This window comes from Macrosteles quadrilineatus, unplaced genomic scaffold, assembly GCF_028750875.1.
Source record: "Macrosteles quadrilineatus isolate MER2022 unplaced genomic scaffold, UCM_ALF_1.0 Scaffold_1__1_contigs__length_201487025, whole genome shotgun sequence".
NCBI classification, from domain to species: Eukaryota; Metazoa; Arthropoda; class Insecta; order Hemiptera; family Cicadellidae; genus Macrosteles; species Macrosteles quadrilineatus.
This window is the reverse complement of record NW_026542594.1, coordinates 20,897,472-20,921,276: the sequence shown is the minus strand read 5'-3', so window position 1 is coordinate 20,921,276 and position 23,805 is coordinate 20,897,472. Positions and strand designations below refer to the sequence as shown.

Below are 23,805 nucleotides of genomic sequence, written 5' to 3'. Positions count from 1 at the left end.
TCAGGATTCCAACGAAACAACACAAAACAGCGTGGTTCTATTATGCACGTAATCCGTGTACGCTTGGAAATAGGTTGGCAACACTTAGAGATAATAATACTATGAGCAGCTGATTGACTATTTTAACTACGATTTAACCTGTCATTTCGTGTTTATAGTTTCGGTATTTCTGAACTTTCTGGACTTTTCTATTAAACGTTTTTAAAACATTCCTACGCTCCTAATAAACAAGAAAATACCTTTAAAGCATTTTTTTAGGCGGGGAAACCACTTCAAATTACAAAAACATACGGAACTATATTCTCAAAACGCGGAGCACATTTCTTGCCGAGGAAAAATAGCGGAGTGATACGGACCGTGGGTACTACTTTCTCTAGGGCACCATTTGTGTTGCCAGCTGAACCTAAAAACGTGTTGTATAGTATTTGAAAGACTAATTATTTATATGCTTTATAGTGACTGAAGGAAAAATATAATGTGTAACACGAGTGCAAAAGGCCTTTGCTGCACTCGAGATCAATCCGCACGAGCCGCTCTCGTGTGCGCAAAGTGCCACTTTGCCCACTAGTTACACAAATAACTATTTCATCACTCTGTATTCAAAAATAGCCCATTTCCAGCAAATAGTGATCAGCCGACTTTTCCTGACATAAACATTACTTTGGCTACACAAACAATACTTTGCCTGACATCAACAAAGTTACAATCAGCTGAATTTTACACTAAAATTAATAATTGTACAGCCGTATTGTGTTTAGATTAGAAAAATGAATATATTACGAAATATCAGATAATTTTTGTAAGTTTGATGAAGTTTTCTTTCCATCCTGAAAAAAGTATCGTTCAATACTCGTCACGAAAGTCCCGTTTTGGGGCGAGATAATGTTTTACATGCTCGTCTTTGACTCGCATGGGAAAACTATCTCGTCACTTTTGTTTGTTTTGTCACTTTTATTGTGGAAATTGGATCAATTGAAATTATTTATCGATTGCTTTATTAGGTTAGGTTTTAGCCTATGGTTGTCAATCGCTCTACACATATTGATGTTATAATGTATTGAATAACTTACTAAACAGCTGCTTATTTGCATTAGCAGAATTTAAAGCAGGCTGGAAGTCTTTTTGAGAGGTTGTCTTTACATACATATTATTTTGTTTTCTAGTTTAGTTTGTTAATTAATCATGCAATATGACAAAAGATATCGTTCATCACACGTTTAAATGTGTTAGGTTGAGTTTTGGTAGTTTTATACATTTCGAACTCTTCTAAAGCGTCCATAACTTTGCCTTTGTTGCAAAATGTAGAGGTATTAAATTTGTGTTAAAATCAGTGTAGTTATGGTTTTCATTTACAAGATGAAGATGAGCTGCAAAATTGGACTTGAGATGATTACTAGCTTTAAGCAAATGTTCTTTAAATCTCGTTTGAAATGTCCTGCCTGTTTGCCCTGGACAAAAGTCCACCGCCCGACCATCTCCCGTATCACAGTCATGACTTTAACCTACAACTGTGCGGTCGGACATTGCAAGTTTTTGTCGGTAGGCCTATCCGTAATTGTTTGTAAAACGTGTTTATTTATTATGTGTCCGTGTTATGTATTTAAACTCTTTGCAACCTTTTCGAAGTGATAGATGTGTTTCTTGTACAAGATCTGATGATGAGGACCTAAGCTCCCCGAAACGCGTATTCCGTAAGGACTAACAGGATCACTCTGGCAACTCAGGTAATTTTATACCTTTTATAGTTTATTCTGTGATCCAGAGACAAAAAAACTCAAAATATGAAATCTGCGAGTGGTCAGCTCAAAGTGCTACGTCCACTTCCCTGTTCAGAGGAGGCGGAAAATGGACAGGAAAGCTGTGGTTGGTTAACTGGTTGGATACGATGGCGAATAACAATATCGAATCTATGTTCCATAGAGAAGAGATATCGTAGTTTCTCGTGACGTCGTTTTTCAAGAAATTGTTGGAGACTGTGACAAGAAAGTTGAATGGCCCATCAAGATTGAGAAAACCAATGACGTCGAAGAAGATTGACAAGAAGTTGAAGATACTATTGACGAGCCTAGTTCTCCAGTGAAGGGTGATGATGAGCCTATACCAACTGAGGACACGTCAAGTAGCAGTGATAGTAAATGATTACGTCTCGTCTAACTTTGCCGAAGTTCTTCTTGTTGACGATGAACCTAAGTCTTACACTGAAGCCATCAGTTCAGAAGATAGTGCTGAATGGAAAACAGCAATGGACAAAGAAATGGAATCCATGCATAAACATGGTGCATGGGAATTGACCGAACTCCCTCCGGGAAAGAAGACTATCAACAAGAAGTGGGTCTACTGAATAAAGCGCAATCCTAATGGAAGTGTTGACAAATATCGAGCGAGATTAGTCATCAAAGGCTGTGCGCAAAGACCTGGTATTGATTACGCTGAAACCTTCAGCCCGGTTGCTCGTCTGGAGGTCGTTCGATCAATGCGCAATCCTGATGGAAGTGTTGACAAATATCGAGTGAGATTGGTCATCAAAGGATCTGCGCAAAGTCCTGGTATTGATTATATGCTGAAACCTTCAGCCCGGTTGCTCGTCTGGAGGTTGTTCGATCAATATTGTCCATTGCAGCTGTTGAGAAGATGGTTCTACGGCAGTTTGACGTCTCAACTGCGTTCTTGTACGGAGACGTTGAAGAAGAGATTTTTATGAAGCAGCCTGAAGATATTAAGATGGGACAAATTGTGTTTGTTGTCTCAAACGCAGCTTATACGGCCTGAAACAGGCACCTCGATGCTGGAATAAACGGTTTGACAACTTCATGAAAGGCTTAGGATTTCGACAGAGCCGTGAAGATCCCTGTGTCTACATTTGTCCTACCCCTCCTGGAAAATCATTGTTGCACTCTATGTTGTTGACGGATTAGTCGCAGCGACTAGTCAGACTGAAGTGGACTTATTTATTGGGCAACTTCGTTCACAATTTGAAATTGTTGCTAAAGAAGTGTCCGGAAAGTAAATAAAAGAAACGTCTTATAACACTTAAAACATATATTTACGCTTATACTGTTATTCACAAGACGGTAAATATACAAAAAAGATCTTTTTTGTATATTTACCGTCTTGTGAGTAACAGTATAAGCGTAAATATATGTTTTAAGTGTTATAAGACGTTTCTTTTATTTACTTTCCGTAAATTTAATAACACGTACAATGCTGATCAAGAAGTTATTTAAAGAAGTGTCATACTTTCTCGGACTCGAAATATCTCAAAGTGACGGTGATATATTGGTCTGCCAATCAGCGTATATCAAGAAGATCATTTCTCGATTCAACATGGAAGGATGCAAGCCAGTACTTACTCCCACAGAGAAAGAAGCTCACTGCTCAAACACCAGGGAAAGCATCTGATTTTCCATACCGATCGTTGGAGCCCTGCTTCATGTTGCTCGTTGTACTCGTTTTCACATTGCATTTAGTGTAAGTGTTCTATCACGTCACTTAGAAAATCCTACACAAGATGATGTCACACAAGAATACGCTATTTGGCCGGCACTGTGGACCAGAAGCTAGTGTACCAATCTAAACCTAAAACACGCCTACTGGAGTGTTATAGTGATGCAGACTTTGCTGGTTGTCCAACTAAAATCTTTTGGGGTCTCTTGATCTCTTGATGGTCTTTGGGGTTTGCCCTGCCTGTAGTGTACGACTGACATTATGTGAGGCATATCCTCGGCTCTGGAAGTAGCCTCTTCCTGGGAGGTGAAAAACGGGCAAGTATAGCCCCCGAAGGGGAGGTAACTGCACGGTGTTGGAATCGGCACTGCAAGTAGGCCATAGCTATGGACGACTGGACAAGCCAGCCCCTTAGGGGAGAGTACCCAGTGACATTCCTCCATCCAGGTTGGTGGAATGTTCAGCTCTGTGAGAGGTGGAAGTGCGCCATCAATCTCTCACCTGCCTGTGGCTATGGTTCTATGGGTTTTGGCCCGCTTGCTGTGTGCGATCTACATTCTGTGTGGCTAATCCTCGACTTTGGAAGTAGCCTTTCCTGGAGGTGAAATCGGGCAAGTACCCGTAAGCTCACGGGGACACTCTAGGGGAACGTAACTTTCCGCAGTGTGAGGGCAACGGTTGGGCGCACTCCATCAGCCAATCCCTGTCTCTGAGCCCGGAAGGTATGGTTATCTAGAGTGTGGGGGGTTCTCCCTGGAACCTCAATTGAGTTAAGGGTGTTAAGGGTGTGAGTTAAGTTGGCTTAGTCGTCGTCAGGAGTTAGTTGCAGACTCAACTTGTGAAGCTGAAATCATTGCAGCTAATCTTGGTTCAAAAGAAACAATCTGGATTTCTTGTTTGTTCAAAGAACTTATAGGTTTGTCTGCTGTTCCTATACTGAAAGTTGACAACGAATCAGCAAGAAAACTCTGTGAAAACCCCGAGTTTCACTTTCGTACGAAACATATTCAGCGGAAGCACATATTCATTCGAGACAGGATAAATATAGGTATGCTGACTGTAAAGCACATCGGTTCGGAATATCAACTAGCAGATATAGATACTAATGAAGCCTATACCTCGACCAAGACTTCAAGTTCTGCGAGAAAATCTTGGACTCTCGGCATGACTTTGCAAATAAGGGAAAGTGTTGAAAATGCCTGCCTTTTTTATTTATTTGTAATAGTCATACAGATGATGTGAATGTTGTTTTTACTATCAGCTGTCTGTTTTTGTTTGTAAAAATTTGTTCATTATAGATTGACTAGTGAACCTGTGCGGCTCAATGCCCCGCAAAATAACATATGAATTTAGAAAACAAATTCGAAAACAAAACAAATATTTTTTTTATTATTTTTAATGATATATATATTTATATATTTTAATAAATATATATATATATATATATATGAATTTGAACGGATGGTGTTTTTGACCTCTGGGGACCTCACAACGAAAAAGTAAATCGGTCCCGGGTCCAGGTCTTACCATGAGACCTACGGTAATAACTATGATAGTGGTTTAAATACCTTATTCATGCAATCCAATTGTTGTCTCCACAACTAGTTTCAACCTGCTAGGAGGTCATCATCAGGTGAGTACAAGGATGAATTACTTCATATGAAGGTCGTCAGTAACAGTTTTTTTACATTTACACAAACACACGACGAATAATAAACACATAGTGCGCACACATACACGGCCGATAAAAACATTGAACTCGACAAGCGGACCCGTGTTGAGAATGCGGAAGTTGCGTCTAGACTGTAGGGTAAACAGCTGGTCAAGCATCACGCGCATTTTCTTATCACTCGTCGGTTCCATTCCCATTGTCTCTGTCCTCCCCTTCCCTCTCCAGTATTTCTATTGCAGTGTTGTATATGATGTTTGAATTAAAATAAAGTTGGTCGTTTAAAACGTTATCCATGTCTGATTTGACGGCTCTATAAATCTCGAATTCTTCCAGGGTGTTAATTTTAAACTTGTCCTGTGACGTATGTAAAATTTCCATGTTTTCATTAATGCTGCTGTAATTATGCTGATGAGAAACTAAATGTTCGGCAAAGGTTGAAGTTTGTTTTGAGGTAGTTTTCTTTGGTATGTGCTCCTTAAAGCGTTTGGAGAAAGAGCGGGAAGTTTGGCCTATGTAATATTTATTACAATCTGAACAGTTGATTTTGTAAACACCACTTTTTTCATATTTAAGTTTAGTTGTACTTGGTCTTTCTTTCAGAAGTGGTCCCAGATTGTTTTTTGTTCTAAAGGATACTGTTATGTTATTTTTCCCCATTAATGTTTTGAATTTATTACTAAGACATGAATTATAGTCAGCTGATAAGAACTTTTTATTTTGGTTCACTCTTTCTGTTTTGTTTTGGTGTTTCAAAATTAATTTATCTATTAACGGGGTCGTGTATCCATTGGAGACGGCGATGTGTTTTATGATGTTTATCTCCTCGTTGTAATCATCATAAAACACATCGCCGTCTCCAATGGTCCCGTCCCCTTTGTACGGGGTTGGTATATAAGTATAAAATGCTTATTGCAGTTATACTCAAGCTTTGAGTTTGCAATGGGGGAGAACACAGTTAGATAAAATTTGCTTCTTTAAATTTACAGTTTACTATAGTATTACACACCATAGCCATAATGTTCTACCAATTTACCTAAACAATAGGGGAAGAAATTATCAAAAATTCGCAAAAAATCACAAATTATTCATAAAATTAAAAACATAAACACAACTGTAAATAATCCTACTTTGACAGTTCTCATTGTGTATCACAGTTTTGTGTTGCTGCTTAGTTCAAATTAGCTGTTTTCATAAATGCAAATAAATAATAGTGCTGCACCCTGTTGGTAAGTGTTATAACTTTTTAATGCTTTCATATCATAGAACCAACTTTTTTGGTTGAAACAGCTGACAAAATTTTTTAATTCCCTTTAAATATGAATGCTACACAACAGCAATGGCAATGGCAATGGCAGGTTAACATGGGGAACTGCAGAGCCACTGGGGCGGAGGCCGAAAGGATTTTTGAGATAAGAATATGCCTATATGTTAATCGGGAATGTAAGCTATCGTCATGCCAAATTTCAGCCCAATCCGTCCAGTAGTTAATGTGTGATTGAACTTCAAACAAACAAACAAACAAACAAACACACAAACTTTCACATTTATAATATTAGTAAGATGTCAAAGATTTGTGATTTTAAATACATAAATTATTATATAATAGTAAAGTTGTCTAAAATCATGGTAACATATTCTCAACTAAATTCTACTATTCCCAGCATTAAAATAAAGTAGGTAGTAAGATCCATTATGGGTAAACTTTAAGGTACACAATCCTTGATTGAAATGTAATATACATTAACAGTCATAATACACAGAAATTATTATGTAGTAGACTTTGACTATTTTCAAGTAACAAACATAATATATTTCTGTAAATAAAAATCATCTCCCATGTTATCCTTATGGAGAAATATGAAACTTTAAAGAGCCCCAGAGCCTCACTCTCTAATTATTTCCCTAAAAAGAAAGTTTCCTGCACAACTTCACGTTAAGCTCTTTCCAATGACACCAAAAACATGTCAATCGGTTCAGTAGTTTCGGAGGAGTAATTGTCACAAAAAACCTGCTTGCGTATTAAATAAGTATAGATGAGAAATACTTTGCTTATTTTTATAGTTTAAATTTGTTTTTTGTTGTAGTTATACTTAGATTATCCCAAAATATCTACACTTGGGAGAGTAATTACAGAAATTAGACTAACAAAAGTTAACTTAAACTCTGCAAAAAAAATCGGAAATATCCAAATGAAATAACTAATGACACAAACAAAATATAGCGTCGACAAAAGACAAAGTAGTGTCTAAATCCTATGATGTATAGCCATTTAGGATATACGCACCAGACAGCGTTGCATCTGTGGCCAAAGGTGGAAAGTAGATAACCAACTGCCAAAGTTATCATTGACTTAAGTCCAAAAAAATTTCCTGTCCCCTGTGGCACTTTCCAATCACGGCTCAAATAAAAAGGGGACCTGGGGTAGAGCACCCAGCGAGCCTAAGGTGAGTCTGTTATACTGGTTAATTGATCAAATTGAAATCCCCAATTCAATATACACACTCAGATTAATTAAATTTACCTTACGGTTGCCAGGTTCTTGAAGATTGTATATTTTTATGGTTTTTTTGTACATTTTAGCGAATTTCCCATATAGGGAATAAGCTATTACCGTAGGTCTCATGGTAAGACCTAGACCCGGGACCGATTTTCTTTTTCGTTTTGAGGTCCCCAGAGGCCAAAAACACCATCCGTTCAAATTCATATATATATATATATATATTTATATATATATATACAGGGTGATTACTGGGAAACGCATGTTTTTGACATTCGTAGTACATAAGGAATATCGTTCGGCGACGGCCGGAAGTGGTTGCGATGTGTAGGGGGAAGTGTGCAGTTTCAATTTTTGCCAAGATGTGGGACCTTGAGCATCGTATGTCTGTCATGCGACGATATTACGCAAATGGTGAATCAGTCACTCAGACTCAGCGAGACTTTCATACACATTTTAACATTGCACGGCATGGTGCTACCCCTGATCGTAGCACCAAATTGCGATGGATACATAATGTAAAACTCAATTAGATCTCTGCTTAAGAGAAAACCTCCTGGACTGGCAAGGACAGTTAGTACCCCTGAGACAGTTGAAAGAGTGCGCCTTGCAACAGCTCAGAGTCCTAGCCGCGACGGCAGAGCTGTGACAGTGAATCCACAACGGTACCTTGGTACCTAGACTTTTTGGAAGAATATTTCTTGCCGGAACTGCATCAACGTGTCGAGATACGTAATGACGTATGGTTCCAACAAGATGGGGCAACAGTCCATACAGCTCGCATTAGAATGGAATTCCTTCGGCGAACATTACCTAAAAGAGTTAGCCCACGTTTTGGTGGTGTCACTTGGCCGAGCGCTCACCAGGTCTTAAAATTCCAGATTTCTTTCTATGGGGATTTTTAAATCTAGAGTTTACATAAACAAACCAAAAACAATACAGGAACTTAAAGAAGCTATTCGCCAGGAAATCAACGCCATTCATAGAGATATGTTAGCAAATTCCGTAGAAAGTTTTAAGGAACGCCTTCAACGCTGTATCAAAGCAGAAGGCGACCCGTAAAATTATCAATGTCTCTAACCACCACGTTAGAAATGTAATTTTTAAATGCTAAATTGCAAGTAATTTTATTCTGAAATTGCATATTGTGTACACTGTTTTTCCACTCATAAATACATTTTTTACTCTGAATTACCTGAGTACTCGTTATTTGAAAAACATGCGTTTCTCGGTAATCACCCTGTATATATTTATATATGTGTCCGTTAGCGCGATAACTCGAGCAAAATTGATCCGATTTTGATGAAATTTGGTACAAACGTGTAAACCTACATTTATTCGAACGAGTTCGCGAACCAGCATAATCGGACCATGGGATCAGGGGTTTATGGGGGGTTTTATGGGGTAAAAATGGGTTTTTCTCATTTTTGACCCTAAAAACTTCAAATTTCTAAATTTCTCTCTAGACCAATTTGAAGAGCTTAAAAAAACAAATAATTTGGTATATTGAAGTGTTTTTGAATGTTCATTGACTACGGAGAAAATTTAAAATTCCCATGTTATTCTTATGGAGAATAAATAAACTGTTCTAGTTTGCTTGTTTATGGATATATTTTAATCAAATTTGGCAATTTGGTTTATTTCATACTAAGCTATCAATATTTCAATTGAAAAAAACACATCTCAACATCTTCCCTGTAGCAGCAAATCTAACTACTCACTAAAATTAATGTTATTTAAATAGGAAATAAATCTGAAAATTTATAGGGAATATTTTAGTAGAAATCAAGCCGGGTAAATGGAAATTCGCTTAGTATGCAGGTTTGCTGCGACGGGGGTATTTGTATATTTTGTACAAGTTAGTCAGATAGTGACACATGTAGTGCCTCCAGTCCGCGCATGCGCTCGCAAATCGTCTGCCGACCGATACTGTAAATAAATGTAAATAGTAAAATATTGGTTGTGTTTTAAGTGATGTGATAAATTTTGCTCCTGAAGATACCACACTTGGTGAAATGTACACATAGCATAAAATCTACAATCCTCAAGAAGCCTGGCAACCATAAGGTATTAAAGGTAAATAAATTTAATTAATCATTCGTTCTTGATAGTCGGGGGGCAAACTGTATTCCGTGGGATTTTTTGTGAAGGGAATGTGTGACTATGTGAAATCTCTTTATTATATGTCAAATGATGGTGTAGTACCGGGTGTTTACCCTCAAATTGCTGTATTTGGTTTTTATGACGTCGTAAATCCAAGATGGCCGCCATGTGTGACATCTATTCATTAAATTAATGATAACTCTTTCCAGAGTAAAATAATTGAATTTTAATTTACACCATTAAATTCAGCTAAAAAAATAAAACAAATTGGTGTCTTGAATCATTGCTCTATGTCCATTGGTTACCGAGATATTAAAGACGGAAAACACAGAAAATTGTCCTTATGTTATCCTTATGGGGAAAAAATAAAATTGTATATCTAGCTTATTACTCAGCATATCTTAATAGTAATTGGTATGTGGCTTCATTTAGTAGAGATCTCCTTGATTATGGCCTAAAATCCCCCATTTTTACATTTCTGTGGCAGCAACCTGCATACTAACTTCCAATGTTATTCTTATGGACAATTTTTTGCATGATTGTTTACGAACAGACGTGTTGAGACATGTTAATGTGTGGCCTCATTTTAATATTTATGGAAGCATTTGCAATTAGTTGAGTATACAGGTCTGCTGCTACGGGGGTATTGTAGCTATAAACAAATTATAGGTATTAGAAAATAAAATAAATTAGACTATAATTGTGAGGCATATATATAATTTTGTAGGAATTTGAATTAAGCAATTGTATGATTGTTGGCGATAAATAGGTAATGACATGTAGAATCGTGTACTACCGAGGATTTTGTCTGAAAGTGTGGCCAAGCTGGTGTTTTCGGCCGCCATCTTGGATCCACCATATTGGATATAAATAACTTTTTTTATGCAGTGCTAGTGTTGTGACACATCATTATGAACTAGACTTTCACGCTGATTTCAATGATAAAATATGTTTTTAGATATCCTTTTTTGCTTGGAAGATATATTCAAATAAAAACTCTCCCCCATACATTTCTTACGGACGTTTCGTAGTTTGAACATTTTAAAGATTATTTTTCTTATTTCTCCAGTTCCTATTAACGCTTGCAGTTCGTTCTAGACTTAAAATACTCAGTGATGTATGAGCTTCGGTCGAGTTAGAGTCGAGCTACGAACCCTAACATAATATTAAATTTAACTTATTACAAATCTGTTGTTATTAAAAGATGTTTATCTCGGGATGTTAATATGCCACTAAGTTCTTCCTGGTCTCAAATTACTTGGTTAATGTTTGGTTTTACATTTTTTTAAATCACTAAATGAAATCTAAGTTATTAAAAAATGAGTCATGAACCATAATTTAACATTGAATTATTTTTTGTCCAAAACTTTCTTTGGTTAAAGACATACACGGCTGGTCATCAGTGTTACAATTTTGAGACGTGGAACGTCTTAGTCTTATATGCCTCATCACACACTATTTACTTTGTACTTACACCAAACAAATGTAGCCCTGATGACCAGCCCTGTATGTCTTTAATTGTTTTATTCAAAGACAAATTTCAAAATAAAAATAATTGTTAATTTTAAGTAAAGGTCCATGACTCATTTTCAATTAGTCAGATTTCATTTAGTGATTAATACAATTTTAAACCAAACATTTATTGAGTAATTTAAGACCAGAATGAACCTTTTGACGTATTAACAACCCGAGATATAATAAAACCTGATTTGGAAAAAGTTAAATTTTTTATAATGTTGCAGTTCATAGCTCAACTCGTCCGATTTTAATGATCGATAGCTTAAATAAAAGCCCTTACATCACTGAATACTTTAAGACTAGAACTAATTGCAAGCGATAATAAGAACTGGATATATGAGAAAAATAATCAAACGTCCGTAAGATATGTATGGGGGGGAGTTTAATTTCAATATATCTTCCAAACGAAAAACGATATTTACAAACGGTTTTCGGAATTGAAAAAAAACACGTTGTGTAAACATCTAGTTTATAATGATAAGTCACAACACCAGCATTACATAAATATCCAATATGGTGGATCCAAGCACTTTCAGACAAAACACCCTGTAGTACACGATTCTATTATGTCATTACCTATCTATCACCACCAATCATACAATTGCTTAATTCAAAATCACACAAAATTACATATGACCCAGAACTATAGTCTATTTTATTTTATTTTATACCTAGGCCTATAATTTGTGAGATTTGTTTATAGCTACAATACCCCCGTAGCAGCAGACCTGTATACTCAACGAATTGCAAACGCTTCAATAAATAATTAAAATGGAGCCACACATCATCATTTCTCAAAGTATGTAAATGAACAAGCATGCAAAAATATTGACCATAAGAATAACATGGGAAGTGGGTATGCAGGCTTGCTGCCACGGAAATGTCAAAATGGGGGATTTTAGGCCATATTCAAGGTGATCTCTACTATATGAAGCCACATACAAATTTTTATTAAGATATGTTAAGAAATAAGCGAGATATACAATTTTATTTTTTTCCCTTAAGGATAACGTGGGGACAATGTTCTGTGTTTACCGCGTGCAATATCTCGGTAACCAATGGACATAGAGCAATGATTCAAGATACCAAATTATTTGATTTTTTGAGCTGAATTCATTGGTGTAAACTAAAATCCGATTATGTTACTCTGGAAAGAGTTATTATTAATAAAATTAATAGATGTCACACATGGCGGCCATCTTGGATTTACGACGTCATAAAAACCAAACACTGCAATTTGAGGGTAAACACCCGGTACTACACCATTATGTGACATATAATAAAGGGATTCCACATAGTCACACATTCCCTTCACAAAAAATCCCACGGAAGCTGGATATGTGCAGTTTGCTCCTGGACTATGAAACTGGGAATAACAGACAAATAAACTTACACTCAGATTACAGCTGACATGCTAGGCCTATCTGGGTAGATTCTAATCATAATTCATAAATGCTGTTGATAAATTAAATATGCCAATTTTTTAGGAACCGAATAAGGCATTAGATTTCAAGAACATAGCAGTGCCAGCCCCATTTGTACTCAGGCCTTTTGCTGGTATCTACAATCCATTCCCTTACGGCTGCTCCATTCTGTGTAACCATCCAGCTGATTGTGAAGCTAAAGATGTGGTCAAAAGGGCTAAGGAGTCCTGGGTGAGTTTTTACTTTTCTTACCACTGCACGGAAATGATCACATTGCCACGACTGTAAACAGTATGCAAAATAGCTTATCTCCGCTCTAGAGCGGGAATGGATCAGCAAAAACCAGCTGATTTTACAGTTTGTGTTTCTACACCAACCACAGCCGCGGAGCCAGTATGTTAACAAACGATTTAAGCAAATAACATAACCGTAATAAAATTTAAGTACAACTCAAAAGTTTATCTATGTGTTATGATAAGTTAATGATGGTGGCAGGAAAAATCTTGTGTGTATTACGAGCCCAAACAGTCATTGCCCCTCTCGAAATGTATGGCCCCATTCAGCTAAATCTTCTTGCGGCCATCTACAGTTCTCGAGCGGCAATGAAGTACTTTGCGCTCTTAATACACAAATAGCTATTTCGTTACAAACTAAGTGTATAAAGTGCAAAAATCAGGAATGAACTCTTTTGGTTACTATGGAAACAAAAACAAATTGTTCATACTAATCAAAGTAAACCATTGTCCAGCTGGTGTTAAAGTTAAACAGGCTTTTGGTACACTCACCAAAGTACCCCCCTGCTAATGATTTAAATTAAGTAAATCATGATACTTTAAATCGTACAGGAAAGCGTACATGTCTTCCAGATTTTGTTTTAATCACAGGTTTTAATTCGCTTGAACTAGTCTTGGGTGGTTGCTCGGTATCTTTTGGATCATCCTTGCTTGATTTGTTGCATCCTGTCTTATTTCATACACATCCGTCGCCCTTGTATTCGGCTCAAAGGTATGCCGGTTTGAGTCGGTCCATCGATACTGTGACATTACAGCCTTTAATCACCACAACGCCAGTCTTGGTAGTTTTGCTGATAATAGGGTAAGGGCCAGAGTATGGGGGTTCGAGAGCTCTCTTGTGGATGTCAGTTCGCACAAAGACAGGTGTGCATGTAGCGAGGTCCTTAAAAATGAATGACGTCTTCTCACCATATGTCTAGTTCCACTGACTGGACGCAGGTTGTTGAAGTGCTGACGTAGGCTCTTTACAAAGCTTGGTGGATCCAGTTGATGTCCATCTTGGCTGGGTGTCATAAATTCTCCAGGAAGTCGTAGAGGTTGACCATACACGAGTTCTGCAAAGGAAGCTTGCATACCTTCACGCCACACAGCTCTGATCCCCATCAGGATCACTGGCAATACTTCGGTCGAACGATCTGTTGTGTGATACCTTATGGCTGCCATGAGTTGTCGAAAGTGTTCAATGAGTCCATTGGCAGCAGGGTCCATTGGCAGTCGTTCGCAGACGTGTTGATCCAGTTAACTGTGTAAGCTGCTGGAAATGAGAGAGGAATTCAAATTGTCGACTCTGATCTATGGTTATTCGCAGTGGCGTTCCAAACCTTGAAATCCAGTTGGTGAACAATGCACGAGCTACAGTTTCAGCTTCTATATTTTCAAGTGGAACTGCTTCAGGCCAACGTGTAAATCTGCGTCAACACAAGTCAAACAATACCTGTAACCTTCTGAAAAACGTAATGGGTCAACTAGATCAATATATGGATGTGTTCGAATTTAGAAGATGTCGTGTTATCTTTGACTTCTGACAGGAAAGGCAGCAGCGAGCCATAGAACGACAGTCTGATTTTATTGAAGGCCAAACAAAACGTTGGCTAACAAGTTTTGTGGATAGGATGAGACAGGTTGTGCAAGCTGTAAAAAGCATTTTTTCAAAATTGTTTTGTGATTGTTTTGTTGAATTTGTTTTGGGACGGGGGTTTGAAGTGGATACATCACAATAAAGCAGTACTTCCGTTCCTGGTAGCAGCACTTGCTTGAGCTTTAGGTTGGATTCCGTTTGTAGATAGTGTTGTGGTTCTTCATCCTGAGGTTGAGACTCTGCCAAAGCATGGAAGTTTAAGGAGGCAGTGTGGCTTCTTCTATCCTAGAGAAAGTATCTGCAACTGCTTTTTTTGTCCAGAAACGTGGCGAATGTCAGTTGAGAACTCTCCAATATATTCCAAGTGACGAAACTGTCTTGGAGAATACTTATCAGGTTTTTGACAGAAAGCTAAGGTCAGAGGCTTGTGATCTGTAAAAATTATGAATCGTCTTCCTTCTAGCATATGTTTGAAATACCTAATGGCAAGATAAATTGCTGTTAGCTCTCTGTCATACGTACTGTATTTTTGTTGAGTTGGACCATAGATAAAACATGGTCCCTTAGTAGATTTCCCATCCTTATGGAACAACTGAAGCCAATTTTATTATTAGTTCTGTCCGGTTTTCTCTAGGTGTCGTGTTTTGTTTACAATTTGTTTCTATTATTTTAGGGTTAGTTTCTCATTATTTGTGTCTCACTGTTTGGTTATATAGCTAGTGAACGAGTTATTGTTTATGATTAGATAGTTTTATTTGGTTAAACGAGGTTTTAACTTACTGAAATAACAAGAAACAAATTGTAAACAAAACACGACATCTACAGAAAACCGGACAGAACTAACAATAGAATTGGCTTCAGCTGTTCTATAAGGATGGGAAATCTACTAAGGGACTATGTTTTAACTATGGTTGGACTTACCTTTTTAGAAAAGAAAGATAATGGTTACCAGCTGTGTCCTACCTTTTACCTTTTGTTGCAATACACTTCCTACGGCATAGTCTAATGAATCGCAGAAGATTGCAAGTGAAGCATCCGTACTTTTATGATAAAATGATTCAAAAAACTGACAGAAAATAGAATTTAATAGGTATGACAAAAACATAAGTGTATAAAGTAAACAAATCAGCAGGGCCGTCGCGTTGTTTTTTGACGCCCGGGGCGGGATGTTGCCAGGCCCCCCCCCCCCAACACACAATGAGTGATGATGTCGCTATCTTTGTTTTAATGCCCAAAAACAGACACCTAAAGGGATTGAATCACCTTACAAAAATACTAGAGTCAGGAATCAGGGATTAATTATTAGGGATAAATTACTTAAATTTGGTATGAAAATCTTTTTTAATTGATGATAACCAAATCCCAATTAATGTAAGCAAATATTAAAACGTATAAAACGTACTATACTGTATATGTTATTAGTTAATACAGAGCAAATTGAAATTAATGCAATGGTATGCAAAACCTCAAACCAAACCTACTCTGAATAGTTATACAGAATAAAAGAAAAGCACGATATCATATTTAGATATGAGATCCTAAACATTAAATGTATACACTCATCAAACTAAGCTGACAGCTGAGCTGAGACTGCCGTAGGAGAAAGGAGTGATTGGGGTAGGGGTGGTTCCCAAGGTCAGCCGTCGGCCGGTCGGGCGAAATAAAAATAGAATATGGCAGCTACGTGTACAGAGCAACACTGTGACATTGCAATAATGATTTATATTAAGATAATTAAGTTGGGACAGAGCCTTCAACTCCAAAGTGGAGTTGGTTATTACGCTATTATTACTAAATTTAATTCAAAACTATATTGATATTTAATTTGGGAAAACATTGCAAATTATAAAGTGATTGGTGTCAAATAATATGTATTTGTTCAATAAAGGAATACAACGTAATATTTAACATTCAGTTACACACACGAATAATAGAACTAGTATTTGTGGTTATACATAACTTTCCAAAATACGTTATGTACATCTAACTTCTTTAAATTTTGTTGCATTACTTTTGCCGCGGCGCCCCCCTGACTGCGGCGCCCAAAATGGAAAAAAAATATTTATACTAATCAAAATAAACCATTGTCCAGCTAGTGTTAAAGTTAAACAGGCTTTTGGTGCACTCACCACAAACTATAGTAAGTTATTAGTGCTATAAATTTTAATTTCGTGTTCCATTAATTCTTTATTGTTATAAAACAAATTTGCCTCGAGCCAATTATAAATTTTAGATTCAAAAGCAGAAAGAGAAAGGCTGGCTGCATGTTGGCTCAGGCAACTTATTATAAAATGTCACCATTGACTATTGGATAATAAGTTTATCAATAGTCAAAGATTTCTCACAATTTTATTTTAAAGAACTACCTGTGATGACCGGCTGGGATGAGGGATGTTGAGTTGTTCTTTTCTTTGTGGTAATCGTGCATCCTGCCTTGTGAAAAACTCATTCAGATTAGCTTTTGTGTGTGTAAGTTGTAGGATGTATAAATAAATATATGATATTGTTCAAATGTGTGGTCTGATCAAAAGTTGTTTGCAGTATAACATGTCTAGCTGCAAGAAATATACTTATATCATAGAAAAACTTAAGAGAAATGTACTGTACAAAAAGATTAAGTCTAAATATTTAAGTTTGAATTATTATCAATGGAATTTCAAAGTGAATGTTCTGTCCAAAATGACGGATCATGCATAAAGAAAAAGCAGGTTGGCCTTAATCAATTCTACCTTTTGGTCGTTATAATAATAACAATTTGTAGGGAACTACACTAACTTTTTGTTACAGGCAGTGGATGGTAAAGCCATCACAAACGAGGGTGCGAGAACTACAGAGGACACGGATGATCTTGTGCCGGAAGAGTTGTTCCGTAGATATACAGAGACAGACTCCCGCCCCATCACCCCCACCCCTACCTTGGCCAGTGTAATGACTAGAGTGCCCCGTGGTCGTAGGTAAGTGTACAAATAAAAATGCTTTTAATTTAGGCTAAACAATTTATATCGGTGGAGGGAACGTAGATTTTTCTTCACATTATTTTTAACTACTATGACATAACTAACAGTGGGGTGAAAACCTGCTAAAATAGTTGTGGATGAAGTACAGTAAAGAATACAATTTTAGTGTAAGGGTGGTTCAATGGAGTTCTCAATTTACTGACAGCTATGATAAACATGACGTTGATGATAACTTGGGGCTTGAATTCAAGCAATTATAGTAATATTCTTTGAATTTTTTGAAAACTTGTTAGAAATAGATTTTAAATATATAGGCTTATGTACAAGTATGTATATGGATATGTATATTTATTATAGCAAATTTTCCATACAGGGAATGAGCTATTAAGCAATTTTGTGTGATTTTTATCAAGTTTTCTCCCGATGTTTACTACATACGTAATTTATGATATAACGAACAGCTGTTTGGATTAAGATTCTCACTTCTAGCGGTCACTGATATGTTTACATTTAACGTTGTTTACAAATACTACAACATTTCCGATCACATTTTGTAAGCAAATCGAAAACCATTCATTGAATCAAGTGAGATACCTCAAGTGACCTTTTGACTTGCATAACGGCTTTAATTGATCACAACTACAGTAATGTGTTACTCTAAATTAAATAATCATCATCCAGGTCTGGAACCTGGAGATTCTATGTCTATCAATTATACTTGAGTTTTGATACCCGGGAAAAATACTGTAAATCAGTGTTGTATAAGACTGGGAAACTTACATTTTTATTACCAATAGCCTACAATCGAGGTTTCCACTCATTAACAGGCGTTTCGATGGCTGTTGTATCAAGTAAATAATTACAACTGCAGTGGGTGATCTTGGGTGCTGCTGGGATCCCGGAAGACCTTTACGATTTTGTTCTGATTGTTACGGCATTTTTCTGCTAAACTCGCTTTTCCCATATGTCACTTTTGGTTTCGACTCACCGCTATTGCTCTGCCATCATACTGCCAACAGGCCTATGCAGGGCTCTAGCCCTACATGTACTGGCTCGAACATTTTTGAATAGCTTACAAACAAGGTTTCCACAATTCTTTTTGTCTATGTTTCCACTCATTGACAATGCTTCAATGACTGTTGTGTGAAGTAAAAATATCACATTAGCAGTTTGATCGCAGATGTTGCTGCGATCTCGGAAGATAATTACGATTTCCGCCGATTTCGTTGTGATCGCGACAGAGGTTAACTCCTATGTGTCACTTTCAGTTTCTACTCACCGCTATTGCACTGCCATCACTGCCACCGTACCACTGTCAATATGTCTGGCTCATCTCAGGCAAAATTGATGTCTTGATGTATAAGTTTTGCGTTTTCTGTATCGATTCCAAAATTTTATTTAATGCTATGACACATTTGGGTAAAACATTTTTGAGCAAACCATCATGAATTTTTTACGTAGCCTATCAATAGTTTGTGACCTGTTTATTGTAAATTACCAATTTAAATTGTTTTCAGTACTTCATTTCATATAGTATGCAGTCATTTCGACATTATTTCGAGTCATCTTCAGATTATGGAAATATAAATTGTTATTTCAGACGACATTATCACTGCATGATAAGTAAATACGATATGATTACATTTTATGACACTATAACTAAGATTGCAAATACTTTTTTTACTTTGGGTTAAGCATAGTGTAAATTTAACTCTGTCTTTTGTGTGTATGTCTGTTGTTAATGCATTAGAGTGCTTATGCTCAGTTCAGTCAGGTCAGCCGATCCGATAAGACGGCTACCGTGCTCCGCTACCGTCTCGCCAAGGTCACGTCGCACCGCTACTCCACGTGCGCGACGGGCTTGTGTAGTTAAGTTAAGTGTTTTTTACGTACATAAGTTAAAATGCCAGCTACCTGTGGCGTTCGCAACGTGGACATTAGCAGCTGCAAGTCTACTGATGTGATAAGTTGGGCCGGTAATTGCAAAAAGACGTTTCATGTAAACTGTGTGAAAGAAGATATAGAAGAGAAGAAGGTTTGTACAGCAAAGCAATGGAGGTGTAGGGAGTGCCGAGAAGGTAGTTTAAGTTCCGGATCAAGTACGCCAATAACAAAGGAATTTATGCTATAAGTTTTGGAAAGTTTCAAAAAGAATTTTTTACTAAGCTAAAGAACGTCAAGAAAGAAGTTTCTGAAATGTTGCAATCTCTAAGTTTTCTTTCGGAAAAAGTTGACGAATCCACCAAATTGATGGAAAATTTAAGATCTGAACTGCAAGTTTTGAAAAAGGAAAATGAGGTTTTGCAAGAAACACTCACCAACCTACCAGACCGGACTCGATCACTGGAACAATATACCCGACGCAGCAACATTGAGATCAGCGGCATCCCAGTCAGAGAGGACGTCATCCAGGACCAGTGTATTATCCAAGGACTAAGTAGTTTGGCCTTGGCAAGACTCTTATCCATGGGAATGGTTTTAGAACACTTATTTGCTATGTCAGTTAAAATTAAATTAAACTTCTCATAACATATATCAACATTGATTTCATGAAAAACTTTGTCCCAACTAGTAGATTTCAAACAACCAAACACCTTATCAAAATCTATAGTCTGCTTATTACAAAATACATTTATTTTGTCTTGGTCTAAAGAAATTTCATCAAATTTAAAACCCAATAAACAATGATCTGTAATATGGAAATAATGGGACTGATAACCTATATTACAATACCAGAAGCGTAGATAAGTTGTTTTACAGGACCCCAAAAGTCAACAAAGAACTGTTCAAACATTCTTATTTATTTTTGGGACCTTTTGTATTTAATAGGTTGCCAAATGACATAAAAAGAAGTAATACTGTTATCAGTTTTTGTAATAGGTTGAAAGAATGCCCTAGTGGAAGACATCAATAGAAATCAATAGAAAAAATCTATTGATATCACTAGATGCTTAGTGATATCAATAGATGTTCATGGATATCATTACAAGTAAATACAAACAAATAGACATCACTGAAAACTTAGTCAATACATATCACTAGACATCTATAAACATAAAATATATCAATATAGATCATTAGAGCAAACAAATCGTTCATTGATATCAATAGAGAATATTTTTTAAATATGTTAGATGTAAATATAAATCAATAGACATCAATACGGGTAAAAAAATTCAAAATATCTCTAAAATGTATCACATATGAGCATTATGGATTATACAAAATATCAATGTAAAGTGGTTAAATAAACAGTAATAAAAATGTTATTTTTTGAAAAAAGGAAAAACTCTAGTTTTAGGTCATATACGTTAGCTGAGGTACCTAAAACTCAATATAATTTAAAAATATATCATTTTAAAATTGTTGTAAAACAGTTACAACTTGTACTGTATTAAATCTTATTTTTTAAACTGCCAAAAACTGATTGCTAAACAATTTTAAAATTGTTGTAAAACAGTTTACAACTTGTATTAAAACTAATTTTCTTAAACTTCAAAAAACTGATTGTAACACAATTTTTAAAATTGTTGTAAAACAGTTACAGCTAGTATTGAAACTTATTTTTTTCAACTGCAAAAAACTTATTGTTAAACATTTTTAAAATTGTTTCAATCTTATATCAACATTGTTGTAATGAAGTTTAAATCAAAATGTTTTAAAATTGTTATACAACAATTGTAATACAGCTTTCGACAACTTTTAAAATTTTTTTTTCTTATTGGGTTATTGTTAGGGATAAAAATCACTCACAAATTCATTATTGAATTCCTTATTTCTAGAAATCAATAAAAATAAATTGTATTGACACTATTCACATCACCCAAGTAGCAAGAAAACAGTTTGAACTGGTAATAAAACAGTTTTGAAACATGTTAAAGCATAAAGGTACATGCTTGAAATGACACAAATGCCATTGAAAAATCTTTTTCAAGTTAAATTATGAGGCCTAACACAGCTTCTCGCATTCAAAATGGCTATCATTACTTAGTCAGACATGAAGCGTCCGTGGCGTAATGGCTTAGACAACTGGCTACCATACTGGAGTCCCAGGTTCAAATCACGGGAACACCAAGAGCTTTTTGCCAAAAATTTTATTACTTTTTAAAACATTTTTATTAGCTTGCTTTCTTGTCCGGTACAAATTTTGAAATCAATTTTATACTAACTTCCCGACGAGCTAGAGACTTGAAACTTGAAATATGGCTCACAAATGGAAGACAATGCAATATTATATCATTTAATTTTCATATGTCCCTAGGGCTAAGCCCCATGGGCTTGTTTTTATTAAATCGCTTTCTTGCAAATTTTGATACTTCCCGATGAGCTAGAGACTTGAAATTTGAAACATAATTCATAAATGGATGACATAGCAATATTATATAATTTAATTTTCATATTTCCCTTGGACTACGCCCCAAGGGCTTGTTTTTATTAGCTCGTTTTCCTACAAATTTTGATATAAATTTTAAACGAAGTTTCCGATGAGCTAGAGACTTGAAACTTGAAACATAGCTCACAATTGGATGACAATGCAATATTATATAATTTAATTTTGATATTTCCCTTGGGCTACGAACCTTTGGCTTCCAAATTTTCCATGTTTACATTTTAAAAGAATGTAAACATATCAATTAATTTAAGTCAGCTGTAAATACTTAAATTTGACAATTAGAAGAGCAGAGGTTAAGAGGTACAGGTTCTGCTCCCGAGATATTCTAAAAATATAAAACAATCATTTCAAAGTAAAGATAAAACATCTGATTACAGATAATAAGGTTTTGGGTTTTGGTTATGCATTAAGAGGCTATATATAATAGACTAGCTGAACCCGGCAGACGTTGTCTTGCCTTTGACTATTTATAATCCCGCGGGCTTTGCCCCGTTTAACTTTTTAATTTTCAAGATGATCTCGTTCGCATGGCTCAATCACGTCCTGGTTGAAGTTCGTTCGCTACGCTCACTCACCTTTAGGTTGGAGCTCGTTCGCTGCGCTCACTTGCCTTCAGGTTAGCTCGTTCGCTACGCTCACTTGCCTTCACGTTAGCTCGTTCGCTACGCTAACTCGCCTCCAGGTTGAAGTTTGTTCGCTACGCTTACTCACCTTTTGGTTGCAAATTAGCTGTTGTCATAAATGTAAAAGAAATAATAGTGCTGTACCCTATTGGTAATCCTTGTAACTTTAATGCTATTGAACATCATAGAACAGAACCAACTTGTTTAATTGAAACAGCTGTTAAGATTCAGTAATTCCATTTCTCATAAGGTTAACATGGGAAACTCCAGAGCCACTGGGGCGGAGCCGATTGGACGGATCACGAAATTGATGGTGTATAAACCTATTCCATGACATTCTACACGTATGTACCAAGTTTCGTGGCAATCGGTTCAGCGGTGTCTGAGTTTATCACTGCCAAACAAACAAATATACAAACATCCTCTTTTATACTTAGAGATTTAACATATTTTGACATTAAGAGTAAAAACTAGTAATAATTTATAAATAAAAATACTTTTTAAAAATAAAACGTTTTTAAATGCACTAAAAAGTATAAAATAATTTATAAAATGTTGAGAGAATAAATACTTGTAAGATTTCAAACGAAAAACGTGGGGCGCATGCAATAGATCATAATAGTTCAATAGGTGAAGTTAATTGTAAATCAACATGCGCCCCACGTTTTTCGTTTTAAATCTTACAAGTATTTATTCTCTCTAATTTTATAAATTATTTTATACTTTTTAGTGCATTTAAAAACGTTTTATTTTTAAAAAGTTTTTTTATTTATAAATTATTCATTTTTATTTTATTTTTAGTGCATAGTAGATGTGATTCAATGTGTTGAAGTTGAAACAAATTAAAAATTGTTTTTACAAGCTACAAATTATTTTCAATTAAGCTAATGACTCGGATCCTATTTACTTGTATTGATATGTATTGATGTGTATTGGCCTAAATACCTATAGATATCAATACGTATCATTATACAATTTTTGTATTGATATATATTGATCTCTTCCACTAGGGTGGTTATGTAACATGAATGATACATCGTTACTTAGGAATGTTTTAGAATAAAATATTATGTTTTCATCTTTTTAAATTGTAGTTTGTTTTTTTGTTTTTTATATATTTAGTGTTCATTACTTACATTTCAGGCAGTCAAATATTTATATTTTAAGTTTTAGAAGTAGACCTAAATTAATTATGTAACGCTACAGGTAGCAGCAGAAGTGACAATTTTAGTAATGGCCTGATAAGACTGAACTCTTCATTTAATGTATGGATAAGATAAGTTTTTGTGTACCGTACACTGA

General features: G+C 35.9%; 1 protein-coding gene across 4 annotated transcripts in view; it reads left to right on the top strand.

Annotated features, from left to right (window-relative positions):
• The first annotated feature begins 1,225 nt into the window (after positions 1-1,225).
• Positions 1,226-23,805, top strand: part of LOC129004850 (uncharacterized) — a 94,850-nt gene continuing 72,270 nt past the window's right edge. Inside the window, exons 1-3 of one of the 4 annotated variants that reach the window (XM_054433533.1) lie at positions 1,226-1,307; positions 12,722-12,889; positions 17,318-17,484. In XM_054433533.1, the coding sequence (XP_054289508.1) occupies positions 17,459-17,484 (26 nt within the window). In that variant the 5' untranslated portion in view covers positions 1,226-1,307; positions 12,722-12,889; positions 17,318-17,458. Of the gene's footprint in view, positions 1,725-12,721; positions 12,890-17,317; positions 17,485-23,805 lie in introns of all 4 variants that reach the window. The other 3 variants (XM_054433550.1, XM_054433524.1, XM_054433541.1) reach the window with 3 other exon arrangements.